This window comes from Mandrillus leucophaeus, unplaced genomic scaffold (genome assembly GCF_000951045.1).
Source record: "Mandrillus leucophaeus isolate KB7577 unplaced genomic scaffold, Mleu.le_1.0 Scaffold244, whole genome shotgun sequence".
Classification (NCBI taxonomy): Eukaryota; Metazoa; Chordata; class Mammalia; order Primates; family Cercopithecidae; genus Mandrillus; species Mandrillus leucophaeus.
The window spans coordinates 234,581-252,195 of NW_012102521.1; the positions used below are offsets into that span (position 1 = coordinate 234,581).

The 17,615-nt window shown below is 41.2% G+C and overlaps 1 protein-coding gene across 1 annotated transcript in view; it reads left to right on the forward strand.

The window, feature by feature from the left end:
- TDRD9 (tudor domain containing 9) overlaps positions 1-17,615 on the forward strand; it is a 101,040-nt gene that overhangs the window by 46,688 nt on the left and 36,737 nt on the right. Inside the window, exons 13-20 of the mRNA XM_011982882.1 lie at positions 6,976-7,073; positions 7,994-8,125; positions 9,023-9,188; positions 9,280-9,343; positions 9,416-9,479; positions 9,803-9,847; positions 10,770-10,823; positions 17,142-17,258. Of these exons, the coding sequence (XP_011838272.1) occupies positions 6,976-7,073; positions 7,994-8,125; positions 9,023-9,188; positions 9,280-9,343; positions 9,416-9,479; positions 9,803-9,847; positions 10,770-10,823; positions 17,142-17,258 (740 nt within the window). The remainder of the gene's footprint in view (positions 1-6,975; positions 7,074-7,993; positions 8,126-9,022; positions 9,189-9,279; positions 9,344-9,415; positions 9,480-9,802; positions 9,848-10,769; positions 10,824-17,141; positions 17,259-17,615) is intronic.

Here is a 17,615-nt window from a genome sequence, read left to right on the forward strand (position 1 = left end):
TGAGAGCCCTGTCTCAAAAAAAAAAAAAAAAAAGTCACAGAGGTTCTCATCACTTTGGAAAAACCTTATGTATTATTATAAAGTTAAGAGAAAAAAGGCTATTAAACTGTAATCACCTCACTATGTTTAACCTCCTTTCCCCTCAAACTTCCCGAAAAACTATGCTTAAAAAATGACTAGAAATAGCTGGGTGTGGTGACTTGCGCCTGTAATCCCAGCACTTTGGGAGGCTGAGGCTGGTGGATCATTTGAGGTCAGGAATTTGAGACCAGTCTGGCCAACATGGTGAAACCCTGTCTCTATTACAAATACAATAATTAGCTGAGTGTGGTGGCACACACCTGTAATCCCAACTACTTGGGAGGCTGAGGTATGAGAATTGCTTAAACCTGGGAGGTGGAGGGTGCAGTGAGCCTAGATCACGCCACTGCACTCCAGCCTGGGCAACAGAGCAAGACTCTGTCTCAAAACAAAAAACCCTCAACAAAAAATGACTAGAAATAAATATACAAAAATGTTAAAAGTGATTATCTTTGGGTCAGTCTTGGGATTATAGGAGTTTTGTCTACCTTTTTGTATATTCAAAATTTCTGTAATTAGATATTTATTATAAAATTTCTTCCTGTACAGGATATTGCAAAAATAGTACATAGAATCCTTTGAATCCTTCTCTTACCCTCTCCTGGAGTGGGACATTTGTATAAGTACAGTCAACCAGGAAATTGACATAGTGTAACACTGTTAGACCATACACCTTGCTTCACAGTTTTCCTTGTACCATGTGTATGGTTCTCTGCAGTTTGATACTGTGTGTAAGTTTGTGTAACCACTACTGTGATCAGAACACACAACCGTCCTGTCCCACTGCTATGCAGGGGTGGCCCTGTGCTGCCCCCTTGCAGCCATACCTGCCCCTAATACTCTGCCTGCCAACTGGTGACCCATCTTCATCTCTGCAGCTTTGTCGTTTCCAGGATGTTAGATAAATGGAATCACACAGTATGTGACCTTTGGAAATTGTCTTTTTCCAAGACTTACCATAGTGTTCTTAGGAGCCATCTAAGCCAATACAAGCTGCATGCATGTATCAGTGGCTCATTCCTTTTTATTACTAAGTAGTATTCCACTGAACATTTACCTGTTTAAGGACATTTGAGGTTTTTCCAATTCTTGCCATGTAAATAAAACAGCTGTGAATATTCATGTACAGGTTTTTGTGTGGCCATAAGTTTTCATTTCTCTGGTATAAAAACCCAAGAATATAATTACTGGGTCATGTAGTAAATCTATATTTAGTTTCTTTTGTTTTGTTTTGAGATGGAGTCTCACTCTGTCGCAGGGCTGGTGGTGTGATCTCAGCTCACTGCAACCTTCACCTTCCGGGTTCAAGCAATTCTCCTGCCTCAGCCTCCCTAGTAGCTGGGACTACAGGCGTGCCCCACCACGCCCAGCTAATTTTTGTATTTTTAGTAGAGACGGGGTTTCACCATGTTGGCCAGGCTGGTCTCTAACTCTTGACCTCGTGATCCTCCTGTCTCGGCCTCCCAAAGTGCTGAGATTACAGGCATGAGCCACTGTGCCCAGCCTATGTTTAGTTTTATAAGGCCCTACTCTTTCCATGGTGGCTGTGTCATTTTACATTCCATGAGCAATGTGTGAGATCTATTTTTTCCATATTCTTGCCAGCACCACTGTTAAAAGAAAAATTTTGGCCAGACACGGTGGCTCATGCCTGTAATCCCAGCACTTTGGGAGGGTGAGATGGGCAGATTGCATGAGCCCAGGAGTTTGAGATCAGCTTGGGCAACATGGCAAAACCCTATCTCTATAAAAAATACAAAAATTAGTCAACCATGATGGCATGTGCCTGTACTCCCAGCTACTCAGTAGGGTAAGGTGGAAGGATGGATTGAGCCTGGGAGGTCGATGCAGTTGAGCCATGATTGTGCCACTGCACTCCAGCCTGTGTGGCAGTGAGATGCTGTTCTGAAAAAAAAAAAAAGAAAAAATTTTTAGACAAATTAAACTTAACAGAGTTTTAAAGAACATTTTGCAAATGGGTCTGCCTCTGAACTGGAAGAGGTTTAGAGAGACTGTGGTGCTGTGGCATGGTCAAGGAAGATTTATGAACAGAAAAAGGAAAGTGACGTGTAGAGAACAGAAGTGAGTTACAGAAATGGCCAGACTGACTACAGCTGGGCATTGGTCATCTTTGAATGTGGTTTGAGCAGTTGGTTGCCTTTGATTGGCTGAAACCCGGTGATTGGCATAAGAGTGGGTTATAGTCTGTTTGCATATGTAGTTAGGTTATAGTTTACTATGTACAGAGAGACTTTTAGGCTGAACTTAAAATATGTAAGGAGGCATCTTTAGGCTAAACTTTTATCTTTCTTCTCTCTCTTTTTTTTTTTTTGAGACGGAGTCTTGCTCTGTTGCCAGGCTGGAGTGTAGTGGCACGATCTTGGCTTACTGCAAGCTCTGCCTCCCGGGTTCATGCCATTCTTCTGCCTCAGCCTCCCGAGTAACTGAGACTTCAGGCGCCCGCCACCATGCCTGGCTAATTTTTTGTATTTTTAGTAGAGACGGGGTTTCACTGTGTTAGCCAGGATGGTCTCGATCTCCTGACCTCGTGATCTGCCCGCCTCGGCCTCCCAAAGTGCTGGGATTACAGGCGTGAGCCACCGCGCCTGGCCAGCATCTATCTGCTTTTGAAAATTTTAGTTTGATTATTTTGCATTTAGTATGAGTGACTTTATTTTGGATTAGCCTGGTCTGTTGGAGCCCAGTGTATGAGTTTAGTCCAAAACAATAGTCTCTCATCATTTTGTTTAACAATTTCCTCCTTTTGGTCAGGTTTTGACTTAGGTGAGAGTGTGACCAAAACTTAGGGCTTCAGTGTCACTCTCAGTTATTGTCATTTTGGGTTTTTAGTCTTGACATGTTATTTATGGGCTATGGTTTTTTCATGATGACACTTTTTTTTTGAGCTTTTGTTGTTTTAAGTGAAGAAGAAACTGACATTTTTATGTATTCATTTTTGAGACAGGGTCTTGCTCTGTCACTCAGGCTGGAGTACAGTGGCATGATCATGGCTCACTGCAGCCTCAACCTCCCAAGCACAAGCAATCCTCCCACCTCAGCCTCCCGAGTGGCTGAGACTACAGGTGTGTGCCACCACACCCAGCTAATTTTTTATTTTTTGTGGAGACAGGGATCTCACTGTGTTGCCCCCCAGGCTGGATCTCACTATGCTGCCCAGGCTAGTTCTAACTTATGTTGCCCAGGCTGGATCTCACTATGTTGCCCAGGCTGAACTCAAGTGATCTTCCTACCTCAGCCTCCCAAAGTGCTGGGATTACAGTTATGAGACACCATACTCAGCCAACATTTTGTAGATGGCTGTATGTAAACATTTAAAACTTTTGAGAGAATACAGTGTACCAGGGAGACTACTATTATGACTATTAGGAGGATAATACCAAAAGTTTGGAATATGTTCTTTAGCCAGGGTTTCCATGAACCATACCAATGAAAATCAAATAGATCAAAGAATGAGTCAGATAAAGAGGCTTGCTTTTAACCAAGCAGTCCGTTTACCTTCTGTTTATCTTTATCTTGAGTCGTTTTTTTTTTTGAGATGGAGTTTTGCTCTTGTTGCCCAGGCTGGAGTGCAGTGGCGCGATCTTGGCTCACTGCAACCTCTGACTCCCGGGTTCAAGTGACTTTCCTGCCTCAGCCTCCTGAGTAGCTGGGATTACAGGCGCATGCCACCACGCCCGGCTAATTTTTTGTATTTTTAGTAGAGATGGGGTTTCACTATGTTGGCCAGGCTGGTCTCGAACTCCTGACCTCAGGCGATCCACCCGCCTCAGCCTCCCAAAGTGCTGGGATTATAGGCATGAGCCACCGCGCCCGGCCTAACTGATGCTTTATAATACCTGATGTATTTATCTATGTATAATAAGTAGTGTCAGCAACTTTTTTTTCCCCAATCTAGCCAGTAAGTAATCTAGAGAAATTTTATTACCTAGCACAACTTTAGCAAGATAATTTAAAGAAGTCTGTTGTGTAATCATAGGCTTTGTAGTAGAATCTATTCTAGAGCCTATTAGGAGTGATACATTTTTAATTAGTGTCTTATTTACTCTAAACCGTGGGAAAAGAGACCTAACAAATGATGTCTATCTAGAAGGGTGAAGGCCTCTTGGCAATGTTTTCTTTAACCTATGATGTAGGTCAAGAGGAATGAACCAATGGTTTGTTTCTGACTGATTATGGATTAACAAAGGTACTATTAAAATTTTTTATATCTACCCTTTGTCTTTTGTTTATTAAGGCATAAGATAGTCCATGGGTAGGGTTGGCTGTAAAATCTTTTACCAATAAAAGTATACCCCATGAGTATATATAATAACCTCTTTTTTTAGGGAAGTTACTATATGCATTATTGTTTATAGAGACAGAAGCAAGGGGAAAAATAAGAGGTTGGAGTCTCACGATAGAGAAATCTTAATTTGTGATCTTGGGAAAGCTGCTCACATCTGGGATGTTGTCTGCTTTTGGGGAGAAGCTTTTTTGGTTAGCTTTACCTTAAGGTTTCTAATGGGTGTATAGTTTTTAAGAGTCTGGAGGGGCTCTTTTAATTTGTGAGGTTATGCACTTAAGCTTTGAGATCCCAAAGTTTTGTAATGTGGGTGGCAAGGACAGTCTTTTTCTGATGTTGTTTTTAGAAGAGTCAATCTCTGGGTTTTAGATCGTGAAGTATTTGATTGTCCTTAGTTGGTGGACCATGAAAAGCTTTTTTTTACCTGGTGAAAATATATTTTGGTATAATGCATTAAAGTCTTGTGGCATTTAGTTATACTAGAGTTTAGTAGCAGAAGATACATGAGACTCTATTATCAGGTGCATAGAGGCCTTTTAGTGACTATTTTACAAGGGATTGCCTTCTGTTTTTTACTGAAGTGGATTTGATTGTCTTCAATCTGTAATTCCTTTGACTATGACAATCTAGTTAGTTTTTTCTAATGCTATTGTGTCTGTGATACTTTAACTGTTTTATAACTTGTCTAGTGAAACAAGCACTTCTGTCACTGGAGATTTTTTTATGAATGACCCATGAGAGAACACATTTTCTAGTAACCTGTTTGGAATAATTTCAGTGGACTTTGGATAATAGGGGTGGTGATCCCTAGTTTTTGGCATCTGGCCCTGAGGTGATTAAGGCAGAGGAATATTGCCTCCTGGGTGCACCGGTCCATATAGAGGATGGAGGATGTATGGCTGTGGTTGGTTAGTTTTACATATCAAAGACATGTTCCTGGCTGGGCCCTTTGCTGTAAGAATTGGCTAGTCTTGGGAGGGGCAGTCTCACCCCAGCCAGGAAGGTTTTTAAAAATACCAAAGCATCATGCTATACAGAAAATAAAAAGTATTTAGAATATAAATTGCATTTGCATTTTTGTAAAGAAAATCACTTGCATGTGCTTGCTCTTGCTGTTTCTGGGTTCTTGGTTCTGTCCCATTGCTCTTTCTCTGTACTGCCTCCACCGGCACTGTACTGCCTTGATTACTGTAGAAGAAGTTGTATATCAAACAGAGTGATTCTTCCTACTTTATTCTTCATTTTCAAAATGGTTTTCAATATTCGAAGTCCTTGGCCTTGCCAGATAGATTTCAGAATAAGCTTGTTTATAGATACCAAAGAAGTTTCGTGCTTTTGGTAGGAATTACGTTAAACCCATAGATGAATATGTGGAAAATTGACATAGTGACTATGTTGAATCTTCCAGTCTCTGAGTACTATATGTGTCTCTGTTTATTTAGCCATCTTTGGTTTCTTTCATCGGCAGTGTGTAATTTTCAGTGTATAGATCCTGTATGTGCTGTGTTAAATTTATGCCTCAGGATTTCATTTGACTTAGAGTGATTGTAAATGACATTGTGTTTCAATTTTGGTTTCCATATGTTCATTACTAGTATCTGGACATGTGGTTGATTTTTGTGTGTTGATCTTGTATCCTGTGTCTTTGCTGAATTCACTTATTAGTTCTCGGAAGACTTTTTTTGGGTGTTTGTTTTTGTGATGTCTTGGGATTTTCTTAGATCATCCTGTCATTTGCAAATAAGGTGGGTGGTGGTGGAGGAAGAAGCCCAGATTCTCCACAGTCTCCTGGCAGTGAGGAGGATGCCTGGGAAGGCAGACAGGGCAGCAGGGGACAGGATCCAGATCCCCGTAGGTGGGGAAGGAATGGTTTTTGGGTTGCCTCATTTCTTTTAAAGCTGCATTTTAAGACTCCCTCCTACCCCTCCCTCCACTCGCTCTCCTTGGACAATTTTATTACGTGTTAGGATAAAAGAGTTGCTACTTCATAGGTGATAGAGTCACAAGAGAGTAACAGTTTATGTCATGGTCTCCGTGGGCCAGCCTTGGTTCTGAGCCTTCTGCTTGTTCCTCACTCGGTCACGTAATGTGGTGTGGCTGACAGCTGGGAGGGTGCTTTGCAGTGGGGCGAGGATGGGTGGGTAGCAGAAGCCATTGGAAGCACAAGCTGTTGAGACAGCCTCCTCGATGGCATCGTAGGGCCTGTCGCTAACCTCGTGACTTTCTATTATGAACTGTGCATTTTCCAGAAGGGTGTACTTGGTTTCTGTTGCATATTGGGCCAAGGTTGTCTTCTTCAGAAATATGCATTAGATTTGATAATATTGGTCACTGAGTAGAAGTCAGCATTTAGTCTTGTTCTAATTTATTCTAACTTTTTAGGATAGTCATTCTTATTTAGAATAACATTTAAAATAAGAATAACTTACTAAGAATACACTAACATATTCTAAAAGTGTTACTGACATGGTCTAGTAGAAGACACTTAAGGCTTTGCTTAATTAATATTTAATGACTGTTTAAAAATACATCTTCATGCTGATGTTAAAGTAATTAATGCCAAACGCTGTTTGCACATCTTTCCTTTGAAGGCCGTGCTGGACGAGTGTCTAGAGGGTACTGTTACCGGCTGGTACACAAGGATTTCTGGGACCACTCCATCCCTGATCATGTTGTTCCTGAGATGTTGGTAATTCACTTTGGTCATTGTCAAAGTTATTTATTTATTTATTTATTTATGAGACGGAGTCTTGCACTGTTGCCTGGGCTGGAGTGCAATGGCACGATCTTGGCTCACTGCAATCTCCACCTCCCGGGTTCACACGATTCTCTTGCCTCAGCCTCCCAAGTAGCTGGGATTACAGGCGCACACAGCACCACGCCCAGCTGATTTTTTTGTATTTTTAGTAGAGACGGGGTTTCACTCTGTTGGCCAGACTGATCTTGAACTCCTGACTTCGTGATCCGCCCGCCTGCCTTGGCCTCCCAAAGTGTCAAAGTTGATAGTTTTACCAAACAGTCTAAGTAATATAATTTCTAGTGTCATCTAATTTTGGTTCCAGAAAAATCCTTGTCTTGCCACATTCCCCCTCACTCACAATCCGGGCTCACTATTGATTACGCATCAGGCTGCTGTCTAGGGCGTTACCCACATTTCATAGTTTTAATGAGAGGATGTTTTCAGGTATCTGTGGGCTCTATAATAGGATTGTCTTTAAATGCTGCTGTTTTCTGTGTCCCTTTATAATGAGTAATTGTGGGATCAGCTTTTTTTCCTTCCTCTTTTCTGTGTCTCTCTCCTTCTTTTGTCCTCCTTCTCTTTTTTCTTCTTTCCCTCTCCCTGCTCTCTTGCTCTCCCACTTTTCAGCCCCTCTTTTCCTTCTCTTTTTGCTTCCTTCTTTCTCTCCCCATCTTTGCCTTTTTCCGTCTCTCTCTCCTGTTCTTTCTCCTTCTCTCTCCCCTCTCTTCTCTCCCTCCCTCAATCCTCTCCATTTTTTCTTCTCTCCTCTCCTTCTCTCCTCCTCTTTCCCTCTGAAGCACTGGTTATGTGAATCGGCTAACTGATTGAGTTACGTTATTATTTCTAATCTCAGGCTTGGTTCTTTTCAGCGTTGTCCATTAGGAAGCACAATCTTGAAAGCGAAATTACTCAACATGGGTGAGCCAAGAGCTCTGCTGGCCACTGCCCTTTCCCCGCCTGGTCTGAGTGACATTGAGCGCACCATCCTTCTACTAAAGGAGGTAGGACTGCCTGATGGTTAGTACTGTTGGCATCTGTAGAGCTCTGTTCTACTGCAGCTCCCTCAGTCTCTGCCTCACTTTCCCACTAACTCTGTTCCTCAGCCTCTTTCTGGCTTTCTTCGTCCATTCCTGGAAACCCTGCTCTTCCTACTCGGGATTCTTTGACTGCACACCTGACTCATACTCTGCCCTCTGAACTTGAAACCAAGGCCTTGGTACAAGCTGTATCCTAGTGTACATATTGTGCTGGGGCTCTGGACGTTCTGCTTCTGACCTTTGAAGTGGAGGATGCCTCTGGTGTTTTACCTTCTCTATTGTGATTGATTGATTGATTAACTGGGTCTTGCTCTGTTGCCTAGGCTGGAGGGCAGTGGTGCAGTTATGGCTTACTGCAGCCTCAAACTCTGGGCTCAAGTGACCCTCCCACTATGGCCTCCCAAGTAGCTGAGACTGAGGTGTGAGCCACCACACTTGGCTTCCTTTAATAAAAAAATTTGATAACTCCTTGGGTTTCTATGAAAAACACTGTGTCAAGTTGAGGAAGTTTTTCCCCATACATAGTTCAGTAAGGTTTTGTCGACAGTGGCAGCTGGGAGATCCTTCACTTAGTACTGTGCATGCCATATTTGTTCAAGAGTGAGGTGAGTAGACTTTTGTGAAAGTCCTTTAGTGTTACCTCCTAGGATCATACTTTTAAAAAAATAGTAAAATGTGTTCTAAGTTTCAAGGGAAAATTTAAAAAGTTTTTTTTGGTAGCATATCAGCCTTTCATAAATTGGCTTAGGGCCTTATTCACCAAAATGTGGTCTTCGTTTCCTGTTTTGGACTCTCCACCTTAAGGGGAAAAAGTATGAGTAAGTCAGTGCTTGCTGATAACACTAATTTTATTGTATAAAGGTTGGAGCACTTGCAGTGAGTGGGCAGAGAGAAGATGAAAACCCCCATGACGGTGAATTGACCTTCTTAGGAAGAGTTTTAGCCCAGCTTCCTGTAAATCAGCAACTTGGTAAACTCATAGTCCTTGGACATGTATTTGGATGTCTAGATGAATGTCTTATTATAGGTAAGTGTGAGAACAAATACATGCTAATGGGAAGTTTATATAACACCACTCTCACAATCTTACATTCTTCTTGTTTATTTTTTATGGTTAGCGGCAGCTCTTTCTTTGAAGAATTTTTTTGCAATGCCTTTCCGGCAGCATCTCGATGGATATAGGTACTGAACATTCATATTTTAAAGTGTCACTGTATTTTAATGGTATTGAATGACACCATTATCTGTTTGTAGGAACAAAGTGAATTTCTCTGGCAGTAGCAAGAGTGACTGCATTGCACTTGTTGAGGCATTTAAAGTAAGTTTTCTGTTGTGTAAACCATGAAAGCAGCTACCACAGATTGTTAGTACATTTTCATACCAAAAACGTATGAGGTAGAGAGAGACAATGTTTTATCTTGTGAAAGTATTCTCGGGGTTATTGGTGTCCAATGTTAAATTAACTGTGCTGGAAGAAGTGGGTGAGATGGAAATCCAATTTTATGAAATTGACTGAAAAAATTAAATTTGTACATTTTTATGTTGTAAATTTTCAACATACAGTTGAAAAGTTGAGATTGGACTTAAAAAAATTCAGTGAGCCAACACATTATTTTGAAACTTTGGATCATTTATTTTCAGACATGGAAGGCTTGCAGACAGAGAGGGGAGCTGCGGTACCCGAAGGTTGGTGAGCCCTTTCCAGCTGCTTTCTAGATGGCTGGGAGTGATGAGAGAAGGACTCTGTCTTGGCACAGTCATGGCATGTGAATCATGATGTGCCGCCTGCAGCTGGAGTCGAGGTCACTGTAGACAGTGCTCGCACGACTGTCCCAAGAGTGGCAGGCCATAATCTCTGCAGACTGGTCCTTTTGCTTCCATCGCTTCTCAGGAGGCCGCTTGCTCTCAGTCCTGTGTTGGAGCTGAGCTGCTTGTTTCGCAGCTCCACATTGTACTGATCTTGCCGTGGTGTCTGTAGCCTCTTTGGCTGTGAGTATTTCATAGCTGTGGGTGCTGGGTTGGACATGTCAGTTCAAAATTGAGAGCCACGTGGCTGCTGTTTCTGTTTTCAGCTCTTTTAGATAATGGGCTTAAAAGAAATGTAATCTGTTACCCTCCATTTTATTCTTTTTTTTTTTTTTGTCAGGCTTTGTTGTTCTTCTAAACTTATTTGGTTCAACAGACTGTTTACAGGTCTGCTGTTTCTGTGTTGAGATTTGCTGTGCCTAGATAGATCTCTACTAATACATATATGAGTTAGCTGTTTAAAGTCTTTTAAAGACTCAGCTGTATTATTTTTCTTGTTGGTATATAATTTGTCAGACATCTTTTTTCAAGATAATGAAGTTATGTCTACCTTTAATTTTTGAGATAGGTGGACTCAGAAGAGTTTCTGTATCATGTTTATGGTTGAGTATTCTGCTCTCTGGCTTCAATGTAAAATTGGATGTACCTGGAGAGGGAGCGCCACTGTCGACTTGAGTACATATTTAATAGCTCAGTAATTTACATTCATTATTAAATTTTTGGATGAAGCGTATTAAACTAGCTAAATTCCACTCTAATTTATTACCTTAATATTGAGTATTCTGCTTTTATATATTTAAAGGATGAACTTAATTGGGGACGGTTAAATTACATTCAAATCAAGAGAATTAGAGAGGTAAGTTAAGTTTTTTGACCAAATGGATGCAAATAAAGTTGACTTATAAAGTATTTAATAAGTAATAACAGTATATGGGTAGTAATGAGTATTTCAAGAAGTGTATTTCCTGCCTGTTTCCAACTTTAGTAGGAGTGTCTCTTTCACCTTTCAGTAGAACTACTTAGGTTTCTAATAAATACTCCTTTTCAAGTTAAGGAATATTTTTTCCCTATACATAGTTTAATGAGGAATGGTTATGTGATCTTGTTGTATTGTCTTTTCAGTATCTGTCAGGATAAACAGATTGTGTGTGGTGCTCACACCTGTAGTCCCAGCTACTGGGGAGGCTGAGGTGAGAGGTTTGCATGAACCTGCGAGGTAGAGGCTTCAGTGAGCCATGATTGCACCAGTGTACTCTAGCCTGGGTGACAGAGTGAGAGCCTGTCTTGAAAAAGAAAAAGATAAACATATGGTGTTTTAATTTTTAACCTACTAATACAATCTTGCATTGCTTAATGACAGGAATACATTCTGAGAAATGAGTAATTACATGGTTTTATCCTTGTGCAAACAGCATAGAACATACTTACACAGACCTAGATGGTGTGGCCCGCTACCTGGGCTGTATAGTGTAGCCTGTGGCTTCTAGGCTGCAAACCTGTACAGCATGTGACTGTATTGAACACTATAGGCAATTAAAACAAAATGGTAAGTATTTCTGTACCTAAACATAACTAAACGTAGAAAAGGTGCAGTAAAAATATGGTTATAAAACAGGGTTTCCCACCACCTGGGCCATACTCTCCTTATGAGAATATAACTAATGCCAGATCTGAGGTGGAACAGTTTCATCCTGAAACCATCCCCACCCTCTCCGGTCTGTGGAAAAATTGTCTTTCATGAAACTGGTTCCTGGTGCTAAAAAGGTTAGGGATCACTGGTATAAAAGATAAAAATGGTGTACCAATATAGGGAGCTTACTGTGAATGGAGCTTGCAGGACTGGAAGTGGCTCTGGGTGAGTCAGGGAGTCAGTGAGTCAGTGAGTGAGCTGTGAGGGAATGTGGAGGCCCAGGACATCACTGCACATGACTGTAGACTATAAACACTGCAGGCTTGGGCTACACTAATTTCATAAAATTTTTAAAAAAATTAATTGTGACTTAATATAACTTTTTTAACTTGATAAACTTTTTAATTTTTTAAAAACTTTTTGGCTCTTATAATAACACTTAGCTTAAAACAGAAACACATTGTACAGCTATGTAAAAATATTTTCTTTCTTTATATCCTTATTCTATAAGTTTTTATCTATTTCCTTATTTATTTGGTTTTTGAGATAGGATCTCACTCTGTTGCCCAGGCTGGAGTGCAATGGCATGATCACAGCTCACAGAAGCCCTGACTTCCTGGGCTCAAGCAATTCTTCTGCTTCAGTCTCTGCAGTAGCTGGAACTACAGGCATATGTCACCACTTCTAATTTTTTTTCTTTTTTTTTTTTTGAGATGGAGTCTTGCCCTGTCACCCAGGGTGGAGTGCAATGACGCCGTCTCGGCTCACTATAACCTCCGCCTCTTGGGTTCAAGCAATTCTCCTGCCTCAGCCTCCCAATTAGCTGGGATTACAGGTGCACATCACCACACTCGGCTACTTTTCTGTATTTTTAGTAGAGATGGGGTTTCATCATGTTGGCCAAGCTGGTCTCAAACTCCTGACCTTGTGATCTGCCTGCCTTGGCCTCCCAAAGTGTTGGGATTACAGGTGTGGGCCACCATGCCTGGCCTAATTTTTTTTTATTCTTTATTTTTTTGTAGAGACAGGGTCTCACTTTGTAGCCCAGGCTGGTTTTATCTATTTTTAAAAATAATTTTTATTTGTTAAACTTTTTTGTTAAAAACTAAGACACGCATACACATTAGCCTAGGCATACACAGAATCAGGATCATCAGTATCACTGTCTTCTGCCTCCACATCTTGTCCACTGGAAGGTCATCAGGGGCAGTAACACATGGCGCTGTCATCTCTTACAGTGTAAGAATGCTTTCTCCTGGATACCTCCTGAAGGACCTGCCTGAGGCTGTTTTACAGTTAACTTTTTTGGTTTGTTTCCTTTTTTTTTTTCGCTGCTGCTGGTTTCAAGACATGTGAAGTTATTATTTTTTTTAAATAAATAGGAGTATATACTCTGAAATAATGATGGTATAGTATGATAAATCCTTAAGCCAGTAACATAGTTATTTATTATCATTATCAAGTACAATTGTCCCTTGGTATATAAAGAAGGGTTGGTTTCAGGACCCCTGTATACCAAAATTCACGAGTACTCATGTCTTGCAGTTGGCCTTGTGGAACCCATGTACACGAATAGTCGGCCTTCCATATACTCAGGCTTGCATCCCTTGAATACTGCATTTTTGATCCGCATTTGGTTAAGAAAAACCTGCATATAAGTGGGCCCTCACTGTTCAACCCCATGTGGTTCAGGGGTCAACTGAATTGTACTGTATGTATTGTATGTGCTAGACTTTCATATGATTGGCAGCACGGTAGGTTTGTTTACACCAGCATCACCACAGACACATGAGTACATGTGGTGCACTACAACAGCTATGATGTGACCAGGCAACAGGAATTTTCTAGCTCTGTTACAGTCTGATGGGACCACAGTTCTATATGTGTCCATGGTTGACTGAGACATTGCTGTGTGGTACATGACTTATACATGAATACATGATGGATTTCCCACTGTTGACCCAACCACGTGTTCTCAGAATAAACTCTGCTTGTTTGTAATGTTTTCTCCCAAAACATTGCTGGGTTCTGATTGCCAATATTTTCTCTAGAATTTTTGCCTCTGTATTTATAAGTGAAATTGGCCTTTGGTTTACGTGTGTGTGCATGTGTGCGCACGTGCATGCACAACACTATCAGATGCTGGTGTCGATACCACCCTGGTAGGACGAACCTCTTTCTGTGTCCAGGAACCATTTTAATCAATAGTTTAATAACTAGAAATGTATTTCCTACATATTTGGTAGAACGCATTCAAAAACACCTTTGGGATTAGTGCCTTTTTGAGGGATCAGTTTAAAAAAATATTTTCAATATCCTTGGGAGTTATGGATCCATTCTGGGTTCTAATTCTTCTGGAGTCATTTTTGAGGAGTTACGTTTTTCATTCAGGTACCCATTTAATCCAGATCATGAAGTTTATTGATGTATAGTTACACGTAATTTTTGTTATTTCAAATTCATGTCAAATGGTAACACCTTTCTTGTTCTTATTGTTGTGTATTTGTGTACTCTCATTGTTTCTTGATTCTATTTGTATATTCAGGGAGTCCCTGAGACCATCCTCGGGTTCACTGATTGGCTAGAAGGACTCGCAGAAGTAGAAAAGCTGTTATGCTTGTGCTTATGATTTATTTTAGCCAAAGGATATGGATTAAAATTGGCAAAGGTTAAAAAAAAAAAAAGTCCGTGGGAGAAGCCCTGGAGAGACCAGGTGCAGGCTACCAAGTGTCCTTTCCCAGTAGAGTCTTATGGACAGTGATTAATTCTCAGCCGCAGTGTGCAACGACAGGCATGAAGTATTGCAACCAGGAAGCTCCCCTGAGCCTTGGTGTCCAGGGTTTTTATTGAGCATTGGTTATGTAGGCCTAGAGTACCCATGTGGCTGACCTTAGTTACTCAGTCTTCAGTCCCTCCAGAGGAAACTGTTACCCTACGGCCCAAGGCCCCACCATAAATCACATTCTAGCGTAAACTCTTTTGTGTGGCCCAAGGCCCCAGGTAAACATAGATACTCTTATTAGGGAGGATAGGAGTCCCTGGAGGCTTGGCAATGACCTTTCAGGAGCTGGGCCAGGGCCAAACCTTTCTCTGGAATGTGCGTGGTCTGGACAGCCAGGCCTGCTGGATTACTCCTTTACTGCACAGTCTGCAAGATTCCTTTATGTTATTGTATTTTCAGAGAGCTTACTCTTAGTTTCGTTTGTCAGTTTTCTTGTCTATGTTTTTTAGGAGGGAAGGAATAGGTGGGGGATTCTAAATCATTGCTTTTTGGTTTTTTTTCCATTAATTTAGTTATCCTGTGACTAGTTTACTTGAGTCTTTCTGAAATTAATATTTAATATTAATAATAATATTTTCAGTCTTTCTAATTAAAAACATTTAAGGCTATGAATTTTATTATGAGCAGCTTAGCCACATCCCACTGATTTTTGAGATTCCTGTCTATAATTTCTTTTAGTGTTGGTTTCCTCTCTGACTAAAGAGTTTATTTTTATTTTTTAGAGACAGGGTCTTTGTCTCCCAGACTGGAGTGCAGTGGCATGACCATAGCTCACTGCAGCCTCAAACTCCTGGGCTCAAGCAATCCTTCTGCCTCAGCCTCCCAAAGCTCTGAGAGGTGTGAGCCACCATATCCAGCCCTGAAATGTTTTTAAATATCATTTTTTTCTTGTTAATTTCTGATTTTATTGCTTTTAAGTATAGAAAGTGGCATAGTCTTGGTTTTTAATTCGTTCAGTTACATGTGATTACAGTCACATGAAAGAGTTCCATCCCTCAGGGGTACAGAGGTGAGCATCTGAGTGTACACTCCCTTGCTTCCCATGTCCCAGGCTTTTCCTCCCTCCACAGAGATAGTGGCTGCTAAGTTTTTCTGTCCTTTCAATTCTTTTTAGTTGTTATTTCCCCCAGTTATGTTCACACTTGTAACTGTGTTCTTTTTGTAATTGCGATAATTTTGTGGTGACTTAATTTATGGTCAGTTCATAGGTATTTGGAATTGTGTATTTTCACATGTGTACATTAAAGTTTGACATTTTGTGTGAAACAGTTTTTATTACAACTGGATATTGATTTTATTTTCCTGTTTGGAGGGACTATTTGGCCATAGGTCATTTATTTTGTTTTTGATCACAAAAGCAGTACATGTTCATGGCAGAGGCTGGAATGTGTTTCGAGGACCTAAAGCAAGGCTGTGGTCATGGCTCTCTGCTATTCAGATCTCTGGGTGGGCACAGTTATGCGTTTGCACTGGTTCCCATCAGGGGTGTGTGTTTATAAATAGATCATGGAGCATATATGATTTTGTATTCTGGTATTTTCTATAAGTGTTATGCTGTTCATCTTTAACATTACTTATTAATTAATTTCTAATAAGATGATTCTTGCCAGGCACAGTGGCACATGCCTATATTGCCAGTTGTTTGGTAGGCTGAGGCAGGAGGATCACTTGAGCATAGGAGTTCTGGGCTGTGGTGCGCCATGCCGATTTGGTGTTGCATTAAACTCAGCACCGATATGGTGACTTCTTGGGAGACAGGAACCACCGTATTGCCTAAGGAGGGGTGAACCAGCCCAACTTGGAAAGGGAGCACATCAGAACTCCTGTGTTGATCAGTGTGGGATTGTGCCTTTGAATAGCCACTGCACTGTCTAGCCTGGGCAATATAGCAAGATCTTGTCTCTAAAAATAAATTTTAGGCCAGGCATGGTGGCTCATGCCTGTAATCCCAGCACTATGGGGGGCCGAGGTAGGCGGATCATGAGGTCAGGAGATTGAGACCATCCTGGCTAACACGGTGAAATCCTGTCTCTACTAAAAATACAAAAAAATTAGCTGGGCGTGGTGGGGGGGCGCCTGTAGTCCCAGCTACTCAGAAAGCTGAAGCAGGAGAATGGCATGAACCTGGGAGGCGGAGCTTGCAGTGAGCTGAGATTGCACCACTGCTCTCCAACTGGATGACAGAGTGAGACTCTGTCTCAAAATAATAATAATAAAAATTTTAAAAAGATTATTTCTTTCTCCTTCCTTCCTTCCTCCCTCCCTCCCTCCCTCTCTCCCTCTCTCCTTCTCTCCCTCTCTCCCTTCCTTCCTTCCTTCTCTTTACTTTTTTTTGAGACAGAGTGTTACTCTGCCACCCAGGCTGGAGTGCAGTAACACGATCTTGGCTCACTGCAACCTCTGCCTTTTAGTCTCAGGCGATCCTCCCATCTCAGCCTCCTGAGTAGCTGGGACTACAGGTGTGCGCCACCACGTGCAGCTAGTTTTGTATTTTTTTTTGTAGAGACTGGGTTTTACCATGTTTCCCGGACTGGTTTTGAACTCTTGAGTTCAAGTGATCTCCCTGCCTTGGTCTCCCAAAGTGCTGGGATTAGAGGCATGAGTCACCGCACACAGCTAAAAGATGATTCTTAATTAGCTGCAGTGTTTCATTCTATAGATGTATTTATACTTTACCCATTGTGCACTTATTTTCTAGTGTTTTCAGTGCTCTGATAACATACGTACCTTTGAGACATCAGATTTCAATGTATTTTTCTTAGGTGGCTGAATTATACGAAGAATTGAAGACTAGAATCTCACAGTTCAACATGCATGTTGATTCTCGGCGACCTGTCATGGACCAAGAGTATATATATAAGCAGCGATTCATCCTACAGGTGTGCTGGAGTTTCCTGGATGGTTTTTTCCTGATTCTTTGTGCTTACAGGGTCTTGTGGTTGAGAAACCGCTTATTCCTGCTTTCTGATACAAACCAAATCTCAAAGGAGATTTTAGGTCCATAATGTTCATGCTGTGTTTGGGAACCAGGAAACATTCTTGTCTTTCATAGTTTGCATTATTTGTTGAGTTGATGATTCATGTAGAGAGTATTTATTGTTTATTTTATTTATTAACATTTAATGGATTCAGACCGATTTCTTTTCTTTTTTTTTGAGACGGAGTCTCGCTCTGCTGCCCAGGCTGGAGTGCAGTGGCCGGATCTCAGCTCACTGCAAGCTCCGCCTCCCGGGTTC